Consider the following 23,296-nt stretch of genomic DNA (forward strand, 5'->3'; position numbering starts at 1 on the left):
CACATACCTTGCCTACAAATCTCTTCCACCTGCATGTTCATCTATATCCTTCCTCATATCGTTTTATAATAAACTGGTAAACGTAAGTGTTTGCTTGAGTTCTGTGAGCCATTCTAGCAAATTACTGAGCCCAAGGAGAGGGGATCAAGAAAGCCCTGATTTACAGCCAGTCAGTACAGGTGACAGACTGGGGGACTTGCAATTGTTGTCTGAAGTGGGGAATGTTTTGTGGGACTGAAGTCTTAGCCTGTGGCATCCGATGCTATCTCCAGGTGAATAGTGTCAGAATGGAATTAAATCGTAGGATGCTCGGCTGGTGTCATAGAATCGATTGCTGGATTTGTGGAAAACCCACAGACCTGGTGTCAGAAGTGCTGGGAGCATGGAAGTACTGTGAGAGTAAAGGAGAAACACGGGAATGTTTTCCTTATACAAATGGGCCTTTCGCTATTTACCAAGGTTTATTCATTCACAGAAGGATGATCAATATCACCCACATGACAGAAGTTGAGTACAGATTCAAGAAGGCAGCAGTTAAGAGTTAAGCATTTATGTAAATACATTTGATGATACAGTCTTTATCTTTTCAGATTACAGGCTTTTAAAAATAAACTAGAATTTTCAAATGAAATTTATTTTCTTGATTAAATTACAAGAAACTATGTATCATTCTTCTGTATATCTTTCACTATTCCAAGGAAACAAGGCAAAACTATAGAAAAAAGGCAGTCAGTATGTGCCAACACCAAGAATAAAGAGGGGAGGGCTTCCCTGGTGGCGCAGTGGTTGAGAATCCGCCTGCTGATGCAGGGGTCACGGGTTCGTGCCCCGGTCCGGGAAGATCCCACATGCCGCGGAGCAACTAAGCCCGTGAGCCATGGCCGCTGAGGCTGCGCGTCTGGAGCCTGTGCTCCGCAACGGGAGAGGCCACGAGAGTGAGAGGCCCGCGTACCACAAAAAAAAAAAAAAAAAAAAAAAAAAAAAAAGAGGGGAAAAAAAGACTTATTCATCTATTTTTTAAAAAACAAGTCTAACCATACAGTTTCAACTTGACTTGTAGTAGTTACCAAAACAAAAACAAAAACAAAAACTTACTGGTAAAAAATATTTACTTGGGTCATTCATTTTATGTTATTTTTTAGAAAGCTGTCTATCAGATAGAGATGGATTATGACAGGCCAAATAGCAAAACCAGAATTCTCTTTCCAGGTGCCTTAATTTAGCTGGAGTTTTAGAAAATCAATTACCACAGAAATCATACAGCTGAGTGGAGCCTTAAGATCCAGGTGAAGTCCATGATTTTACAAACGAGAAAACTCAGTCCTAATGAGTTTGCTCACTGGCCTCAGGTCAACAAGTACTAAAGTAGAGGAGCCAGAACTCAGCCTGGTCACATGCTGACGACCCCGTGCTCCCAACACAGGTCACTGTATTCGCCTTGTCCATTCCAAGCTCCTCCTGAACAACCACAGCAGGTTTAAGGTTCTGGGAAGCCCTGCAGTGGAGAATTCTGTGTAATATTGCTCAGTGGATTGTCTCCCAAAGTTCTTTGGCCATAGAACCCGTTTACCTTTTAGCAGCTATAAACATTCTCCAGGAATAAATTTCAGGGACTCCTGAGACAGTCCAAGTATCTTGGCTACAGAACCACAGGAACTAGAGCTCACAGATGCTACCAGCAATTCACTTGGTCACCAATCCCCAAATGCACTGGGTGAAATCAGTTCTTCTATTTCACCTGCCATAGACACACACGCTCTGGGGCTGGTGACAACTCAGCTCAATAAAATGCCTACAAAAGCACAAAAGTTGACTCATGCTACCAGACTGTGCCAGTCACAGGAAAAGGTAACTTGCACAGAGAAACAGTGCACAGCTGTCGTCCCTTCAGACAATCCTTCAAATGGGATTGGTGCCGTTTCTCAGGAAGTGGTGTTTTGCTGTGACAGGGACTTTCAAGGCAGAGGACTCTGCCCTTAATAAGCCTTGCCAACTTCCTCTAGGCTCAGGAAGAGCAGAGGAACAGAAAAATACAGCTGTAAGCAAGTATATTTTACAAATTTGCACTTGTATTCTGGCTTGCAATCCTTTCATAGAAACAGCCTGTAAAACATATTCTTTTCATTCTTTTAATATCTAGGAGAGTTTATTCAAAGGCATACATGTTTGAAAATAAACTTAGCTTCAGAAGAAACGGGAAGAAAAATCAAGCATATTAACTCATTCATGTCACTAGGACATCCCTTCCTGCGTTGTCCTGTGACTTTAAATATACGTCCTATTAAAGTACTAAAGAATGCTCTGATTCACAGGGAGATCAGCTTGGTGCTTTGGTGACCACCTAGAGGGGTGGGATAGGGAGGGTGGGAGGGAGACGCAGGAGGGAGGGGATATGGGGATATATGTATACGTATAGCTGATTCACTTTGTTATAAAGCGGAAACTAACACACCACTGTAAAGCAATTATACTCCATTAAAGATGTTAAAAAAAGCAGAACGCTCTAATTTCATAGCTTTAATAGATTTATTAAACAATAAATGGTGATTTCTCCCCACAGTACCCAATTTACTACAGAAAGACTAAATTTGAGACCAGAGAGGACTCAGAGTGATTGTTGGGCTAGACAAAATAGAATATAAATGTATAAGGAAAACTGAATATGCCCAAGTAATTCCTGCATTTCATTTTGTAAAGTCCCCTGAGATGTTCCTGAACACAGACTACAAGATGCGTGTTTAACTGAAATGATTATTTCTGAACAATAGCATGTTCTATTGAAAGTAACATTTATGAATGTACAAATTAACTCAGCTTGAGAAGGGGACCAATATCAGACCACAGAAGACTTTTCCTTTGCCAAAGAAAACTTGAATATTAGCAATATTTGAACATCTCTTAGAAAAAATGCTCTTTCCCTGTGTTTTCAAAAGCAGTCGTATTATTAAGAAAACCAACCTGCCCAACATCCAAGCTGCACATTCTAGGGTTCTTTTCATATAATTAAAAACAATCATCCAGGGCTTCCCTGGTGGCGCAGTGGTTGGGAGTCCGCCTGCCGATGCAGGGGACACGGGTTCGTGCCCCGGTCCGGGAAGATCCCACGTGCCGCGGAGCGGCTGGGCCCGTGAGCCATGGCCGCTGAGCCTGCGCGTCCGGAGCCTGTGCTCCGCAACGGGAGAGGCCACAACAGTGAGAGGTCCGCATACCACAAAAAAAAAAAAAAAAAAAAAAAAAAAAATCATCCAAAACATGTCACTAACCTGAGTTTGCTCTAGTTCAGGGCCTTGAAGGTTCAACAATTGATTTCATCAGCACACAAAACACATATTCATTTCTCAGGAGTGGACTCCCCAAAACTCAGTCCTGAGACTGATGTTTAAAATCAGAATCCCGAGGAGATATTTATACACCTGTGTTCCTAGCAGCATTACTCACGATAGCCAAAGGCAGAAGCAACCCAGGTATCCACTGACAGATAAATGGGTAAACAAAATGTAGTATATGCATACAATGCAATACTAGCCTTAAAAAGGAAGGAAGTTCTGATGTATACTACGATATGGAAGATCCTTGACAACCTTATGCTAAATAAAATACGCCAGTCACAAAAAACATACTGTCTGATTTCACTTATATGAGATACTAGAGTAGTTGAATTCATACAGACCAAAAGTAGAACGGTTGCCAGTGGGTGGGAGGAGGGGGAATGCGAAATTATCATTCCAAAGGTACAGAGTTTCAGATTTGCAAGATGAAAAGACGGTGGTGATGGCTGCACAAGGTGAATAGTTCATGCCGCTGAACTGCACACTTAAAAAGGATCGATGGTAAATTTTATGTTATGTGTATTTTACAATTTTAAAAATTCAGAATTCCTGTTTTTCATGTAGATAGAAAAATAGACTGTCGGGGACCCGAGTATTTGCGCTTTCACAACTAGCCTGGCCTCTATGACAGAGCATCACCCAATCGGAAATGGAAGGCTGCTTTGAGGACATACATTCAAATAAGGGGAGTACAATGAACTGGATGTTTGGGGCCTCCGTCCAACACAGACACATCAATGTCGCAAGGGGGACAGACTTGTCAGACCATACAAAACACCTGGATTTCCGGAGGCCAGGACTTGCTGTGTCCCTTTTATCAATGAAGACAGCCTTGCCAGGGGTCTTGGCTAAGGTTTCCTCCACTGGACTGCCAAAACCTGCCTGGTTTTCTTTCTTGCGTCTTCCCAAGACAAACCGATCCTCTTCTGATTAACCTAGTCATTCTTTCGCTATGCAAATATATTCAATTAGATCACGAAGCTCTCAGACCCAGGTGCTATTCTGCCTAAAGTAACCTGACAGATGAGAGCAAAGATTGCTGATTTTACTTTAAAGAATCTCATGTTTCCTTCATATGAGGTTTCAGGGGATACCTCCTCCACATGCCCGGGTATTGACACTTATAGACCTTACCCATGAGAGTAAATATTTAGTTCAAAAAATTGTTTTCTGCTTTATATTGTTGGTATCTAGGAAAGTCAACACTTACCCTATTCTTAGGAGCCACCAGTTACGGTGTGAAATGTTGATGGGAATTACCGAGAGATGTGAGATAAAACACGGCTTGGGGAAAAGGGGACCAGGGTAAGAAAATAGAAATGAAGCATGAGATAAAGCAAGAAGGAAAAAGAGAAAATAACAGCACGTGTCTCATGGAGTGTCTGTGTATAGAATAGATAATATTATTGAATGCCCAGCAGCTCCTAAATACCACAACACAACCCATTGATAAAATACAGCTGAGTTTATTATCATGGTAAGAGAGAACGCCACTCTATAGAGCATTGTTTGTAACTCAGGAGCAAAGTTTAAGGTAAGTATTTCAATGTGGAGCTTGATTAAGACTGGGTAAAGATCAGGATATAATAGTTTAAGATTGGTGAAAGAGCAAGGTGAGAATTTTGAGGTGAGGGATTCAAAGAGTCTTGGGGTATAAACTGCCTATTGAAATGTTTAAGGGTCTCTGGGGAAGTTCCTGTAATGAACAATAAATTAATTTGTCTGGATAGGAGTCTCTCGGAACAGTAAAATTATGGCAGTGAAAACAATGCAATAGTAAAATCATGTTACTGTAGCCCATAAGCTGTGTGGGATACACGGTGTCAGTTCTCAGTATAATATGTATATGTGTAATGTTTCATATATAATATACTTTATCAACTGCTATATTACACAGCTCCAGGGAGCACCTTCCACATTCTAGCCTTGAAAACAGTGCTCCTGAATTAGACAGTGTGAGTGTCCTATTTATTTGTAGCGTGTATTGTTATATTTAAAGTAAAGCAGATAAACAACAAGGGCTAGTGTACAGCACAGGGAGCTCTACTCAATATTCTGTAATAACATAAATGGGAAAAGAATCTGAAAAAGAATAGATATATGTATATGTATAACTGAAACACTATGTTGTACACGTGAAACTAACACACTGTAAAACAACTATTTTCCAATATAAAATAAAAAATTTTAAAATAAGGTAGAGAATAATATACTACATATGATATAAATTATATATAGCACATAGCATATAGCACATATTTATGATAAAAGGTAAAGCACCAGAGTCTTTTCACAATTTACGAAGTATCACTCAGTACATTCTGATTTTTTTTTTCTCATAAGAACTATGAATTTATCAGGTAAGAACTTAAGCTAGGAGAGAGACATTTCTGAGGTCCCAACATCTAGCAAAGTACCCGACCCATACTAGGCCACCAAGAAACATAAAATGCTAAATAAAATTACATCTATCTCTCCATTTACCTAAAATCCGTTAACATTTTTCTTATGACAGAGTAATGATGATGTTAGCTTTTGGTAATATGCATAATCCCCTCGGGGGGGGGGGCTGAGCTGTCTGTAAAGGTCAGCAGTACCCCCGAGGTAGCCCACGCTATGATAGTACACCCTGGCTACAGGGCGGGTGGTCAGTTCATCCCACAACACAGACCTAAGCGTGACCTGAAGGAGTGAGCCAGATGGAGTGCAGCAAGAAAGGAGCACTCCCAGACCCCCCAGGGCAAGAGGCAGCCAGTGCAAAGCAGAAGGATGGCCAGTTCAGGAACCGAGACGGAGCTTAACCATTTGACCTGAGCAAAGGACGAGGCAGGAGATCAAGCTGGACAGGCTACCAGGGACACACCCACAAAAGACGACCCAAGTGGGTCGTCTCAAAGATCAGATGATCCTGGGAAGAAAGACGAGCCCTTGAAGGGTTTTAAACTGAGGATAAACTTGGTGAGATTCATGTTTTAGGAAGGTCTCTCTGCCTGAGGTGAACGCAGTCCGGGTAAGCGATGACAACCCATATCTGGGCAGGCACCCTTTGCCAGGCCCTCTGGTGCTGCACTCACCTTGAAGTAGGGTTCGTAGCGAAGCAAATGTGGTTCCATCAGGTGGAACCCCAGGAAATTGACACAGTACTGCATGTCATGGGTAGACTGGAGGGAGACCAGGCTACTAGAGTCACCAGCGCTTCACTCCAAAAACTCCCACTCAACATCTCTTCTGTTGCTTTTTCCCTATGCTTCCAGCTGATTCCCTCTCTATTCTAGATCCTTCTCCTCTATTTGACTGAGACATTCCACCCCACCTTCTCGTTGCATTTCTCACTCATCAAAACAAACACCAAGGGCTTCCCTGGTGGCACAGTGGTTGAGAGCCCGCCTGCAGATACAGGGGACGCGGGTTTGTGCCCCGGTCCGGGAAGGTCCCACGTGCCGCGGAGCGGCTGGGCCCGTGAGCCATGGCCGCTGCGCTTGCGCGTCCGGAGCCTGCGCTCCGCAACGGGAGAGGCCCGCGTACCGCAAACAAACAAACAAACACCAAGTAGCTCAATGTCTGTGACTTCAGAGCCCCTAGAAATGGGGCTGGTCTCAGTTTAACCCACCAGAGCAAGGACGTGAACAAGGTACCTGCAAAAGCGATGGGGACGTTACAGGACCACGTTCTTCTGCCAGACGCGCAGCGAGCCGAACGCTGAGATGCCGAGGTTTGCCGCAGAGAAGGGGTTTATCCGCGAGACAGCCAAGCGAGGAGACTGGAGAACAAACCTCAAATTCGCTTCCCAGAAAGTGAGGGGCTTGGGGTATTCAGGGATAAAGCTGAGGCCTGGGGAGCATGGAAAGGTGATTGCAGAGAAGGAAAAGGTGAAGTAATCGTCATTCTGAGCAGGCGCAGCTACGCTGCACGCTTCTCAACACGGGGCGCACGCTCTGAGGGTGGAGTTTGGGGCCTTCTGACCTCAAAACTCCACCCACCGGGCGCTCGCACATGCTCAGTTGGAGGATCATTGGCCCCATCTGGTCTTAAGCAGTTCGAGCTCTAACTGGACACAGCTGAATCCAAGTTCCTGAAGAATAGCTCCGGCAAACATCTTATCCTTTAGGCTACGTGACGCTTGGAGGACATGCAAGTTTTTGTAAAAACAATTAAATTGAGCTTGATCAGTGTAGGCAGGTTAAGTTCATTACTCATTAGGCAAGTTGTAGTTTCAGGGATCTGATAACTACCCTCAGTTTCAGGGGGATATGGACAGATATTTAGCAGACAAAAGTAGCAAGTTTCGGTGACCACTTATATCAGAGAGAGAGCAATCTAGGCTGACTTGCTTCCCCAAGGCCACTGCCACAGACCAGGCTTTTACTCATTTTTTTGGCCTAGATTTTGATGGCGTTCACCTAACTTCAGTTTCCCAGTCCCTAGTTTCTGTCCAGATGTATTCAGTGGTTTGGAACAAATCTGAGCACGTCTCTCTCCAGGTTACCGGCCTTTAATGGCTCCCATTTCTCTCTAGGTGGAGTTCAAACTCCTTCGCAAGGTCTGCTAAGACCTTCGTGAAAAAGCCTTTGCTTGTCAGGAGCCTCTTCTCTCACCACTCCCCTATAGGAACACTAACTGTACTTTGGGATTAAGGAATGAGTTTTGATTTCAGAAACACACTATCTTCTCTCATTCATCTATTGTTTAAACACAAACCTGCTCAACTTCTACTGGCTATTCTAGGCTCAGGGCAAGCACCCCTCTTCTGAGTACTTGTCACCCACTCCAAAGTGCTGCTAGCCCCTCCTGTCACCTTGAGGGTAATGAGTGGATTACTTTGCATACCTGCTGTAGTATAAACTCTTTTTTTCTAGTTAACCTCCTGCCACTAGACCACAAGCTCACTGAGGACAAGGACTGTATCTTCTCCACCTCTGAATACTCAGCATCTAGCTTGGCTTACAAAAATTACTTGTTGAGTGAATGAATAAAAGGGGTGGAACCAAGACTCAGATCTAAAACATCTCACCTTAAACCCAGTGCTTTTCTCAATATATCAAAGTGAATAAGAGTGATGCATCATGGTAGAGGACTAAATAATTCAGGTGGCAGATTTCCTATTTGTAATCCAGCCCAGGTGGGGTGGGAAATGCTGAAATGGTGATAAAATGGGTAAATTAACATGGATATTAAGAGACCATTCTACCTAAGCCTATACTGACTCCTCAAACTACTACATATAGTACAAAATACTTAAAAGAGTTAGTCCTAAAGTTAGCAAGAAGATACAGTATCCTTTTGCTGAAATCCAAACATGCTTGAAAATATTCTGAAACATATTTTTTACGTAAACACATTCATATCATATCCATCAACAAGTGCCCTTAATCCTTGTATTGGGGAGCTAACCCAATTTAAAAATTTTGTATTTTCTTATCCTCTTTCTCTTTCTTGCTCTCTATGAGGGGGCATAAAAAACAAAAGGGGTAGAATGCAATACTGTCAGTGTGGTTGTCTTTTTTTATATTTATCAGCAAAAGGCTCCATTGGGAAAGAAGTTGAAAATTAGTACTGAATGACTGACCATGTACTTTCATAAATGTTTCTAAAAATTATCTTTGTTGTCTCTGATTCAAAGAATTATCAGTGTGCAAATTTTAAGTAGCAACAATCCAACCCGTGCAGATTTTATAAAGGACTCTAGCCAAGACCTTCTTCTCTTTTACTACAAACAAAAGTAAAACCAATGAGCCAAGGAAACTGCAGCAATGTATTTATTGGAAATGAACTAGACATTACATTAATAGGATGAAGATGTAACAATGCATGAAGCATAATCGTTGCAACATTTAAAAGACCACAAAAGAAAAATTCATTTTCAAAAGAACTATTGTATCCAAGACAACTTAAGCTCTGAACACCATAATAGAACTCTAACGTTGACTTTGAATATCCAGAATAAAATTTACTTTAAACGAAACAACTGAAAAGTTTCTTCTCCCAACTTGCAGATTCCCTGGCTACCACCTGTGTATTACACATGAGGTAATTTTCATCACCAGACAGTAGCCAGATAATATTTGTCATATTCCTCATAGGAAAATACCTCTCCTACAAATAGAGAAATTTGAGGGAAATCCAAGCAACAAAAGAGTTGGTGGCCCCAACTGATTGGGTCAGCATTTTCTAGAACCTAGAAGTTACGTTAACTTTATTAGTAAGACTCCATTTTCTTTTGAGAAACTGCCTGGATTAGAGGGCATGCTGATTTGTAACGAGAGTCACTATATTACACTGAGTAATGGGGTTTGAGATGCTTATCATCTGCTCAAGGTTTTCTGAAACCTTTAGAGCTTTATTCCTCTACTCTATAATACATTGTAGCTTGTGTATAACAAACTCCCTTTGAAGAAAATTATCCCAGGTAATCCATCTGTGATAATACAAGTACTGCAAAAAGCAGTAACAAAAAAATATTGTTTGGAAAGGCAAAAACGCTGTTATCAACTTTCCGAGGCACTATCATAGAATCATCTCTGAAACGGAGAAATTCCATGGGTAACTTAAAAATTAAGTTTTTAAGTTACTTTCCTTCCATTCACCAAGCATGCACGAATGTCCGTGAATAATCTCTCTGTAGACTGAGAAAGTCAGGAGTCCAAACGCAGAGTTGTAGGTTTTAGAAGGGCTTTCTCCTTCCCTTCCCATGGATTTCAACAGTTTACTTAAAATATTCCACAGTTCTCATAAATTGTCACATGGAAGGGGAAGATGATTACAAACGTATCAGACCTGTCAATTGGCAAAACAAACGAACAAACAAAACACGGTATCTCAACACAGTACATCACCTTTAGAAAACCAATCATAATTTCATTTTCTTATCCTCCATTTAAGGTAGAGAGAACTAAGGTAAGAGTGCCTACATTTTAGTGGGAAATCCTTATCACCAACTGTGGCACCAAGTAAAGGGGAGTTCATTCACAACTGGAGGAATAATTTAAATAAAAAGGTAGAAAGTAGATCTAGACAATTTAGGTCCTAGATTAAATTTTTGAGGACTGATATTTTTAGTTTAAGTAACCATGCTGGTCTAATTTACTAGAAAATTAGTAGTGTTCTCTTTCACTTTGAGCTGGGTGGGCAAACTCAGCCACAGTCTTGCTTTCTCCTTACACACACCTAAAGTAATGCCTGACCAGACTCAAAATGCATGTAGATGCAACATTCTTGTTGGCACAAAGCAGGCAGCAGGGGACGGCCCCTACTTTCCTGAAAAACCCATAAGGAGCTTGACTGGCAATCAGTCATTTTCCTCATATATATATAATATATAATATATTATATATTATATATATTAAAAATGTCAGTAGATTTTAAGACAGATGCACATAAAGCTACACAAATGTTTCCCTCTCTCCACCACCGAGTGAAACATGCTGTTCTTTGGAGAAAAAAATACATTCATTTTTTTCAAGTATATTTCAATATACAAAGATGTTCTAGCTTTGTTTCACTACAAAAACAAATGATTTCACAGGTGTCCAAGGGGAATTTCATTTTAACTTCCCTTTGGTTTGGATTTCATGAAGTTTTGATTTTTTTTAAAAAAACTGCTCTAAATATATATCTACTCCTTTATGTGAAAGCATGAACTCTTTATGTCCATTATATATATATGTACATAGTCAACAAGGACAGCAAAAAACAGTCTACATATGTACAATGGCTTAGAACTGGCATGCTCTAAGGAGAGCGAGGGTTACCGGCTCTGACTTGGGCTCGGAACCAGTTCAGTGGTTCTGTCGGCTCTGGGCCAGCAGCATGCAGACTCCTTCTGTTGGTAGAGTCCTCAGAGCACTTCCTGCTGGGGTGGCACGTCTTCAGTTACGGCTTGTTTCCTGTCTTGGCTTTGCTGTTAGGGTTGCAGTTGAAGTCTCTCAGCAGCGGTTCGCAATTGGCCAGAGCATCTGCTGGCAGCAGCTTCCGAATTTGCTCCACTGCCTTTTGATAAGCCATTTTCTCTTGTTCCAGGGTCCGGATCAAAGACTTCATTTTGGTCTCTCTGGTTAAAAGATTTTCCAGGTTGGATTCCAAGGTCTGGATTTTAGCATGAGCTATCTGTTTGGGGCAAAACACAAAATCCTCCAAATCAAAAATTGGAAGGTTTTGTTTCTTCGTCGTAGCAGCAGCCAGACCTTACATATACTAATCATGTCATATTCCTTAATAAAACAGTATACGAAGCAAATACTCTGAAACCTCCCATGAAATGGAGATTTCTTTAGGTTTCTCAAAAATATAACTAGGGTACTAAGAAAATACATCTCATTTCACTGAATACACCAAAAATGCAAAATTAAATCAACATCCCACAGTGGTGAGGATCCTCACTCCACACACAGGTCTTCTCCTGGAGTGACTGGAATCTGACAGTGAGAAACAGGAGATTCCTGACTTCCCTGAAGTGCTAAAGAGGCTTCTTGCCCTCTGAGTGGAAATGCAGGGCTGTCTCAACACATACTTGGGACCCTATCGGTTTTTACGGCTTTTGGGTGTGCCCATGTAACTTGGGAACCCAGAGGTGATGAGAACATTGAACTGTGAATGAAAAAATCTGTAACCATTAATAAAAATCATTATAATAGAAAGCAGGTGCAAACCCACTTTCCCTAATAAGGAAATGCTCAGTTAATCACCACTGAAACATCCTAGCAATAAGGGTCAATACCCCAACTGTTTTTCTTTCTGAAAATAGACAGTATTGGCTCTTTTTTTGAACAGGAAAAGGCATAAAATTTTCTATGGGCCAGAGCTATCGTAGATGAAGCGAAGGAAGCCAGTGTTCCTTCTCTGGGAGCAATTACTCTAGAGACCCTCATTTCTCAGCTGTTTCTCTCCTAGCTATCTCTGTCAGAGGATTCACTGCACATCAAAGCGGAGTTTTAGTGTCCTCTAGTGTGGGGACACGCGCAGTGCTGGGGAAGTGGCGGGTAAGCAGAAACCAGTGAGCCGTGGGGCACTTAAGCTCTAACTCAGCACTTAGGCTCCACCTCCCCCAACCCCCAGCCCCCAGCTTCACCTTCTCACCTCCCCCTCCTCTGGTCACACTGAAGCCCCACCCCTCAGGGCTTGGATACACAGCACACTTCATACAGGTTGCAGGTGCGTAACATTAATTTATACTAAATTGCTTATCACATGGGTAAGGGTGCATTGACAAATAGATAATATTTTATATTCCAGAGTAACTGTGAACTCCTTGATGGCAGGGATTATGTGTTACCAATTTTTAAATTCAATTCTCTCAAACATGTCTCCTTTTCTTTCCATTTCTGTGAGTTTTACTCAAGACAGTTCTCATCATCCCCAGTCAGACTTCTACAAATAATTGCTAGTTGGTCACCCTACCTTCTCTCCCCACCTTCTCTCCCCATTCTAATCTGTCCTCATCAAGATTTCCAGATTGATCTTTCTAAAATATGCTTCAAAAATTTCGAGAGATTTCCTTCTCAACATGATTAAAGCCGTGTTCTTCTGCTTGACCCTGAAAGTTATCTACAATTCTGTCTCCATCCTGTTTATCCCACCTCTCTCCAACGTAAATCTTAAACTGATGTTAAGCGTCCTCTACTGCTCTGCCACATCCTCCTTATTTAAACACCCGCTACTCCTCACTCCTTTCTCCCAACAACCCTCCAGAGTCCAGCTCAAGGCCAAGTCCTCTAGAGCTTTCCCAGCTTCCTATAGTCAATTCCTCCTCCCTTGAACTGAAACCGAACATGTACAACACCCAATAAGTATTGAACGAGATTCTGCTTTCAGCTGCCGTTTAACTATTTTGTGAGAGCAGAATTCCTCTCAATTGGTATTCAAATTATATGTGCATTTGCAGCCCCCAGAGCACGTGGACACAGTCCGATACACAGGCCCACAGTCAGCAATGGTTCAATCCACACCACAGCTCTTTCCTTTCTGGTATGGTTCTGTGCAGGCAAGGAGGCATCCAAATGTGTGTTTGATCAACTTGTTATCTCTTTACCTGTAATTTTTCTAGGAGGTCCATGTTTTGTCTTTTCAGCTGGCTGTTGGCCCTCTCCAACTTCTCCATGGGTTCGCTCTCCTCACAGGCATAGGAAGATTCCTGGAGCTCATCCTGCAGTACGTGGTACTCCACCTCATAGGCGTGTAACTGTTTAGAAATATCCATCTCAAAAACCTGCCGTGAAAACACCGTGGGTTAGTCTGACCTTCAGCGTGTGCACCAAGATACAGTCTGTGTATCTAGGGTTCTTCAGGTAGATTTCCCTATACTTATTAATGAGGAAAAGTATGACATATCAAAAGGAAGAATAACAGGTGTGACTGTCAAGTTAAGGACAAACAGATGATTTCTATACAATTGAAACATTCTCATGATGAGGCCAAGACCCTAGAAAAAGTTAATGCTCAAAGATATTGTGCAGGGCTTCCCTGGTGGCGCAGTGGTTGAGAATCCGCCTGCCAATGCAGGAGACACGGGTTCATGCCCTGGTCTGGGAAGATCCCACATGCCGCGGAGCAACTAAGCCCGTGAGCCATGGCCGCTAGGCCTGCGCGTCCGGAGCCTGTGCTCCGCAACGGGAGAGGCCACAACAGTGAGAGGCCCGCATACCGCAAAAAAAAAAAAAAAGATATTGTGCAACCAAAATATACATAATCTAGGAACGGTCTCCCAAAATGTAGCCCACCAGATAAACAACGTTAGTTACTGAGTAACTCTTACCTGAGTTAGAGATCATCTTTGCTGGTTATAAGCACAATTGCATAGGGTATTTCTATAATAATGAGACCAAAAGCCCTTCTAATTGTTTGTCAATGGGGCAGAAAGGTCTTATGCTAAATATTTTCATCTACTTGCTAATCCATGTGAGCCTCTTGGAAGTCACTAACATATCCTACCATAGAGAGAATCTTCTAAATTCAGAATCTTCCAAAACCCTGGGCACTGTACAGAGCTATTTAATTGGGGCTACCTCTGCCACCCATTGGGAACAGTTTGCTTAGAAGTCAGAGGACAGGCAACTCCTCCCTAGTCTAAACTGGTGAGGGAAAGTGAGGCAGCAGCCCCCATTTAAGCATCTGCATCTACACTAACACTGTAGGGAGAACAGAAACCTACGGTGAGAAAAATCTCGCTTACTTACCCTACTACTGTTAGAGATACTCAAATCTTAGAATTTAAATGATATTTTGAGACAACCTGGTTATTCCCCTCAAACAAGCATCATCTTTTCCCTACGCAGTGGGTATGAACACAACAGACTACTACACAACCATTAAAAATGAGGGTATGGATCTACATTTATTGGCATGGAAAAATATCCAATACTCTACAAATATTTTATTAAAAAATCAGGTTATACAATAGCATGTATAATAAGATTTCACTTAAGTAAAACTGTATACATATTTATTTGTGTATATAATTAAAGTGAGATTATAAAAGGATATTTAAAGGGCTTTAAATCTCAAGGTGTTGAGATCTGTAGTTACTTTTACTTTCTTTTTGGTGCTGTTCTGCATTATTTGTGTTTTTTTATAGTGACCATAAATAAACTTTATTTATTCATCAAAGTCTCCTTTAATATTAACAGTTCATTGCATATTCAACTCTATTTGTTAGAAAATTATCTCTAATATCAAGTCCAAATCTACCAGCTTATAAATTCTATCCATTAATCGTAGTAATAATCTCTAAAGCTAGGCAATTCCCTCATTAATTTTAGAAGAGAGGTGATCTGATTTCAGATCAGGTACCGTCTCTCTCTAAAAGCACAATCGCTGGGCTTCCCTGGTGGCGCAGTGGTTGAGAATCCGCCTGCCGATGCAGGAGACACGGGTTCGTGCCCTGGTCCGGGAAGATCCCACATGCCGCGGAGCAACTAAGCCCGTGAGCCATGGCCGCTGAGCCTGCGTGTCCGGAGCCTGGGCTCCACAACGGGAGAGGCCACAACAGTGAGAGGCCCGCATACCGCAAAAAAAAAAAAAAAATTAAAAAAATAAAATAAAAGCACAATCGCTGCTTGCCAGTCCAAAAAGATATTTCTGAAGAATTAGTAAACAAGTGAATGTGTAAGTAAAAGTTATATTTTTCAGTTTCCAGAGCATTTTAACAAATAAAAACTGTTCATTGATATTTACAGAATAATCTGCTTGTGATTTCAATTCCACGTAGTAGAAAGAAAATTTTATGTGTAATAATATGAGTTTTTCCTATAGGGTGAATTACAGTGTACAAAATTCTTCAACTGAATTGGTTACATTTGCTCCTAAAAACGATGTTAGGGCTTCCCTGGTGGCGCAGTGGTTGAGAATCCGCCTGCCGATGCAGGGGTCACGGGTTCGTGCCCTGGTCCGGGAAGATCCCACATGCCGTGGAGCAACTAAGCCCGTGAGCCATGGCCGCTAGGCCTGCGCGTCCGGAGCCTGTGCTCCGCAACGGGAGAGGCCACACAGTGAGAGGCCCGCATACCGAAAAAAAAAAAAAAAAAAAAAAAAAACGATGTTATTCCCATTTTGCAGCAGAGGAAGTTGAAACTGAGAGAGGTTGTAACTTGCCCAAACTCACACAGCTAGTAGATAGCTGGACACCAGCACAAGATCTCAAACTCCCTTTCTCTTGCTCTAAACTCTGTCTTTTATCTGCTACCCTAAGGGCCTCTAGGAAAGTGGTAAATTTAAATGTTATCAATACTCATAAGGCATGACTGCTGTATCTACAAATCTGGTCTTAAGTGTATTCATGTCATCTGAACAACAATATATAACTACCACTTACCTGGTCCCTATGAAGAGCCAGGGACTAGATATATGGTGTGCTGATTACCCTCCATGTGCTTCCCAGATCCATTCTCTGCCCTCATCCATTCTCTGTACCCTGGGAGGCAGACCCCTGTGACCTGTTTTCCTTGTTGCAGGCTTCTGGTTAGGTATGGCCAATGGGAAAAGTCATCAGGAGATCAAAAGCGGCAGGGGAAAGAGGTTGGGTGCTTCTTCCCTGCTCCTTCCCTGTCTGGCTCCACAAGAACACAGCAACCTCCAGAGTTCTGGCACTTGCTAGGCCTGGTAACATTATTCTGTCCTCCTTCTCCTGATGCAGCAGCATGGGTATGAAGAGTTTCCCTCTGTTACTAGTTCCTGGGTACCTAGACATCTGTGCCCAGTTCCCTTAACCCTGCCTACACCCCTGTAAATGGTACCTTCCTTTGAATCATTGGAGGTAGACTCTGTTTCCTACTAGGGACCCTGACTGATACAGCAAGTCTCATTTAAACTGCACAAAACCTCTTGGATCAGAATTGTCTCATTTTGGAGGTGAGAATACTAGGCTTCAGAAGATTAGGGTGATGTGTGCAAGCCAAACAACTAATAAAAGAGCTAGAAACTGATGTAAACCCAAGACTACCTAATTCTAAAGGCTGTGTTCTTGTCACATATACTCCTTATATATTTTAAAACAGAATTAACACTATTACAGAGGTAAGTGAGTCTCAGCTTACTTATTTATTAGGTACTCCTAACTCTGTCAGTTCTGTCTTCAGTCTCACCATTGGTCTAAGTTGGAAGATTCCTGAAAAACTCATGATGTGGCACTGAACCACCTTGCCCGGACACAGCCTCGCAAACAACGTCACAAAGGAGAAATTACACAATAGTCTCGTTTCTAGCTAAAATGTATTTGATCAAATCAAAAAGAAAAAAACCCTGTCAAGCAAAACTACATCTTTATACTAAAACATTTAATAAATAATTAGTAGAGAAACTGCTGTCTAATCTTACATCTTATTATTACCATTTAACTCATACCTGGGTGATCAGTTTTTCCATTTCAGAGGAATTCATATCAGGGAGCGTGCTTTTAAGGAATTCAACAATATTTTCAAAGTTTTCACATTCCATTATGAGTGCCTCTTGGTTGCTCAGCAGGCTGAGGGCTACCTTAAATATAACTTCAGTTCCCTGAAGAAAAATAATATCTGAAAAAAAAGATATAATTTTCATGATCAAAATTATGCATCTACTATTGTAAAAAGTGACCTCTGTGTGTTAATGGGTTTTTTTGGTGTGCTTTTTTTCTTGTGTGTGTGTGTGTGGGGGGGGGGGTGTTGTTTTAATTACTGCAACAGAACCACAGAATATTTTGCAAAATAAAACTGGTCAAAATCACCTAGATTTGAAATAAATAATAATATGACTGGAACAAATAAACAGTTGTTTAAATATTCCTACTTATTTAGAAACCTCAGATAAGGGCAGGGTAAAAAGAAAAAGATAAATTATATATCTGTTTGTCCATGCATTTATAATTTTTACTGTCAAATTTAATGGAGACTAGGTATACCTCAAAAACATTGATTCCATTGACATTTAGATTTTTCTTCACAAAGGGAATACAGAAACAAATCAACATAACCAACTAGGACTATTTAAACTCTCATGACCAGAATAAAAAACTAAATGAACCAGTTAATATGTGTGCAAGCCAAACAACTAATAAAAGAGCTAGAAACTGATGTAAACCCGAGACTAATTCTAAAGACTGTACTAGAGCAGGAATTAAAAAAAAAAAAAAAAAAAAAAAACTTTAAAAGAAACATCAAAACCAGTATATAACCTAAATCAGAAGAGAAAAAGAAAAGCTACCCTAACCCTGAACTTTGCTTCCTAACAAATACAAACATGCAATAGTTTTGAAAAGTACTAAATACTTTCGTATGAGCGATCCTCTCAATCCATGCCATTCCACAATCAATAATAAACAGGGGGTCGTTAAAAATGAGGGAACCGTGGAACAATTACTTCAAACATGGTCATTCTTCTTGCTCACGCGTCTTTCCCTTTGCTGACAGTATCTATTCTTCACTAAATTCTAAGAAAAGAATGGAGCACCTATTGTAGAGCTGACAGCATCATTCATATTCTCTTAGCAAAAAACAGATGACTAGGGAGATTTGTTTCCTGAATTCTGTTATCAAGCTTCCAAGGGTAAATCAAAGAGAGAAACCCTAAATATTTAGAGATACCCTAAATATTTTGATTTGATAACCTATTTTCTGAGAAGCAATTATATAAATGAAAAGATTTATAGAAGACCCATAAATAGGAACCCAAGCTCCAAAGAAAACTTCCCTGGAGAAAAGCAATCGTGTATACTCAAGAAAAGAAATCTGGTAAACATTTGATTCTGTGCATCTTGGTTTTACTCTTTTGCTGCACGTTGCCTATAAATTGTATTAGTGCTAATGCAGTGTTTAATCTTTAAAACCACAGCCCCCAATAAGAAAGACACTGTACATTGTAATCTGGTGTACGTATACATATTACATCTATATCTTCAAATGTGAAGTTTCTCCAAACATTTTTCCCTACGACATATTTTCTCTGTATTCTATTCTAGTCCATTTTTTTTTTCTAATCCTGGTAGTGACCTACAATTGGGCCAATATTTACAATCTGACAAAAAAAGCTCCAATTTAGCACAGTTATAAATATTGACTATTTTCACCATAGATACCAGATAGATGAGCAGAACATAAAAACTAGGAGCCCCTTCTGAGGTCATCGAGCTCTCAGCCTTAGAACAAACCTCTGGCAAAGAGTTGTTTTTTTAAAAAAGTTTGCTTTTTAAATAACGAGTTTAGACAAACCCAACTGAAGACATGTGAATAGATTTAAAGGTCCCATAAGGGAGCATAAACGGTGTCACACTTTCTTTTTATTACACTGTGGAGCAAGGCAGCAGCAACTCAACAACTTGCCCCGGGCCCGACTGCCTGCGTACCCAGTCTTAGACATGGGCACCACCCCTGCATTGGCATGAGGAGGGTCCCTTAAGCAACAAAATGGGAATTTCAGTTACCTTGCTAACAAAAAGTGACATTAAGAAATGCCATTAGAAACAACATTGAAAAAGGCACTTCTGTTAACCCAGTTAGAGAACATGTTTCTCTGTGTTTTGAATCCAGGTTGAAGAGGATAGTGGGGAAGGAAAAAAAAAAAAGAGGTAGTAAAGATGTGTTTAAAAATCTAAAAAATTATACAGAGTAAATCCTTAATTCATTATACTGTGATTTTTTAGGTATAAAAGAAAATAAGGGGCTTCCCTGATGGTGCGGTGGTTGAGAGTCCGCCTGCCGATGCAGGGGACGCGGGTTCGTGCCCCGGTCCGGGAAGATCCCATGTGCCGCGGAGCGGCTGGGCCCGTGAGCCATGGCCGCTGAGCCTGCGCGTCCGGAGCCTCTGCTCCGCAACGGGAGAGGCCACAGCACTGAGAGGCCCGTGTACCACACGCAAAAAAAAACAAAAAACAAACAAAAAAGAAAATAAGAACTCCATTACAGCTTACTCAAATAGAGAAGCTCAATTCTTCTTTCGCTTTGAATTTCTATTTTATTTAAGACCAATATGGTTTCAAATTACTCTCAGAATAGAGCCAGACATATTTAGTAAATTCCACTAGCAATTTGCGATTCTGTGTAATGCTTGATAAAACAATTGGAGCACCTTGTGGCGAGAAGTATATCCCTTGGAATAAATAACACTGTTTCACTGGATCATCAGCATCTCTTACCAAAAACTCTGGCTACAAATCCTAATGGAAATTGAGAGGCAAACAATGTGAGGAACCAGGGGGCAGCATAAAGACTGGGGCTGATTTCATTTTCTTCAAGGTGATTGTAGAGATCTCTGTGATAGTCATGAAGAAGCCTGGACAGCTGGTACATCTGAATCTAAAGTTAATTTGGAGAAAAAAAATAAAATATTATGCATTTATCTGAGTGTATATAAAATACACTAACTTTAATTTTATTACACTAATATTTAATAGTTAATTCATATATTTGATAAATTTGAATCTAAAGTTAATTTGGAGAAGAAAAATAAAATACTATGCATTTATCTGAGTGTACATACACTAACTTTAATTTTATTATTCTAATATTTAATAACTAATTCACATATATTTGAGAAATAAAAGTAGTATTTTTTTAACTTTTTATTTTATATTGGAGTATAGTTGATTAACAATGTTGCATTAGTTTCCGGTGTACAGCAAAGTGATTCAGTTATACATATACATGTATCTATTCTTTTTCAAATTCTTTTCCCATTTAGGTGGTTACATAATATTGAGCAGAGATCCCTGTGCTATTCAGTAGGTCCTTGTTGGGTATCTATTTTATTTTATTTTATCTTTAACATCTTTATTGGAGTAAAACTGCTTTACAATGGTGTGTTAGTTTCTGCTGTATAACAGAGTGAATCAGCTATATATATACATATATCCCCATATCTCCTCCCTCTTGCATCCCCCTCCCATCTTCCCTATCCCACCCCTCTAGGTGGTCACCAAGCACCGAGCTGATCTCCCTGTGCTACGCGGCTGCTTCCCACTAGCTAGCTATTTTACATTGGTTAGTATATATAAGTCCATGCCACTCTCTCACTTCGTCCCAGCTTACACTTCCCCCTCCCTGTATTCTCAAGTCCATTCTCTACGTCTGCATCTTTATTCCTGTCCTGCCCCTAGGTTCTTCAGAATCATTTTCTTTTTTTTTATTTTTTAGATTCCATATATATGTGTTAGCATACGGTATTTATTTTTCTCTTTCTGACTTACTTCACTCTGTATGACAGACTCTAGGTCCATCCACCTCACTACAAATAACTCAATTTCGTTTCTTTTTTTTTTTTTCTTCTTCAATTTCGTTTCTTTTTATGGCTGAGTAATATTCCATTGTATATATGTGCCACATCTTCTTTACCCATTCATCCGTCGATGGACACTTAGGTTGCTTCTATGTCCTGGCTATTGTAAATAGTGCTGCAATGAACATTGTGGTACATGACTCTTTTTGAATTATAGTTTTCTCAGGGTGTATGTCCAGTAGTGGGATTGCTGGGTCATACGGTAGTTCTGTTTTTAGTTTTTTAAGGAAACTCCATAGTGTTCTCCATAGTGGCTGTATCAATTTACATTCCCACCAACAGTGCAAGAGGGTTCCCTTTTCTCCACACCCTCTCCAGCATTTATTGTTTGTAGATTTTTTGATGATGGCCATTTTGACTGATGTGAGGTGATACCTCATTGTAGTTTTGATTTGCATTTCTCTAATGATTAGTGATGTTGAGAATCCTTTCATGTGTTTTTGTTGGCAATCTGTATGTCTTCTTTGGAGAAATGTCTGTTTAGATCTGCTGCCCATTTTTGGATTGGGTTGTTTGTTTTTTTTGATATTGAGCTGCATAATCTGCTTGTATATTTTGGAGATTAATCCTTTGTCATTGCTTCATTTGCAAATATTTTCTCCCATTCTGAGGGTTGTCTTTGTGTCCTGTTGATGGTTTCCTTTGCAGCAGTGTGTAGATGTCAATCCCAGACTCCCTAACTATCCCTTCCCCCCACCTTTCTCCTCTGGTAACCATAAGTTCATTCTCTAAGTCTGTGAGTCTGTTTCTGTTTTGTAAATAAGTTCATCTGTATCATTTCTTTTTCACTATAGTGGCGGAATGCGTTAGACTGCAGTACTTATACAGTATTGTTTTACTTTATTATTACATTCACAAATCCAAGTTCATTTAACCGAGTTCATAAAGCAAGTCAATGTTAGTCCATCTACAACTATGGAGCACATTTCTCTATCATGAGTGTTTTGGTATCGCCATATGTACACGGAAATGGTAATTTTTCCTCATGTAGGAAGGTATTCCTTTTGGAATTTAAATCAGAACTGCCCTGGCTCAGGACTCTCATGGAAGGCACATCCTAATTTCAGACCAATTCCAGAAAAGCTTCCATTCTAAGGAATCTACCACATCCAGTTCAGAAGCAAGAACTTGTCTCTCTTTGCTGGGCCCAGCATCGGATTTATGATGGAACTTGCCAGGCAATCTGCACTGCTAGGATACTGTTATGCTTCGAAGGTTATGGAGCCAAAAGCTCAAGCTGTGATTTCTAATATCCAAGGTATTCCAGCAGCATATTTTTCTTGACAAAGGAGATTAAAGCAAAAAGTGCAGTCTGAATGTTTCTAGTACTGAAAGAAGAAATTATTTTATTTGGCTACTGAGTTGATTACTCATATTTCAAAAAGAAAATTATAGGCAGCTTATAGTAACTTTTAAACTCTCATGTCTGGGGTAGCTAAAAGTAAAGCAGTAGTAAATAATAAACAAATCTGTGATTTGTGCTTTAATTTAAATTTTTATCTACACAGTAACCGATTGAGCAGTGCGTCCTTGATCAGTTATATCAGCTTAACTTTTTGGTGTGAAATACATCCAACATTTTATTAAATCTAGCAGAACTTCTTTCTCTAGAAGATATCATCCTTAAGTAGTTAGCTCTATAAAAACGCCTTAAAAATAGCCAATTATATTGTGAATTCAATAAACAGCTGTTTTTCAGAGCACAAAACTAAAAATCAAAGTACTAGACATAAATATAGCAAACGTTTGATCTCTATAGTACGTATCTGTGCAAGCTATGGTTCCACACAAGCTGTAAAAGGAAAGAATTAAAGAGCCACAGGAAGTCATAACTCTAAAATAAGAAGCATAGCAGCAGTCAAACAAAGAGGTTTAAAACAATGAGATTAGAGGGCTTCCCTGGTGGCACAGGGGTTAAGAGTCTGCCTGCCAATGCAGGAGACATGGGTTCGAGCCCTGGTCCGAGAGGATCCCACATGCCAGGAGCAACTAGGCCCGTGCGCCACAACTACTGAGCCTGCACTCTGGACCCCATGAGCCACAACTACTGAGGCCCGCACACCTAGAGCCCTGCTCCACAGCTTCTCCGCAGTGAGAAACCCACGCACCACAGCGAGGAAGGGCCCCCGCTCACCACAACTAGAGAGGGCCCGTGCGCAGCAACGAAGACCCAACGCAGCCAAAAAAATAAAAATAAATTAAAAAAAGAGAGAGAGAGATTATAATCTCATTAA

At 40.6% G+C, this 23,296-nt stretch overlaps 1 protein-coding gene across 13 annotated transcripts in view; it reads right to left on the reverse strand.

Moving 5' to 3' along the window:
• Positions 1-9,069: 9,069 nt before the first annotated feature.
• The window catches only part of TBC1D4 (TBC1 domain family member 4), a 247,786-nt gene continuing 233,559 nt past the window's right edge, over positions 9,070-23,296 (reverse strand). For all 13 annotated transcript variants that reach the window (XM_067016514.1, XM_067016515.1, XM_067016519.1 and 10 more), the window contains 4 exons: positions 19,924-20,083; positions 17,160-17,329; positions 13,354-13,530; positions 9,070-11,432 (listed from right to left, as the gene is read on the reverse strand). In XM_067016514.1, the coding sequence (XP_066872615.1) occupies positions 11,199-11,432; positions 13,354-13,530; positions 17,160-17,329; positions 19,924-20,083 (741 nt within the window). In that variant the 3' untranslated portion in view covers positions 9,070-11,198. The remainder of the gene's footprint in view (positions 11,433-13,353; positions 13,531-17,159; positions 17,330-19,923; positions 20,084-23,296) is intronic.

The sequence above is a fragment of the Kogia breviceps genome, chromosome 16, assembly GCF_026419965.1.
Source record: "Kogia breviceps isolate mKogBre1 chromosome 16, mKogBre1 haplotype 1, whole genome shotgun sequence".
In the NCBI taxonomy this organism is placed as follows: domain Eukaryota; kingdom Metazoa; phylum Chordata; class Mammalia; order Artiodactyla; family Physeteridae; genus Kogia; species Kogia breviceps.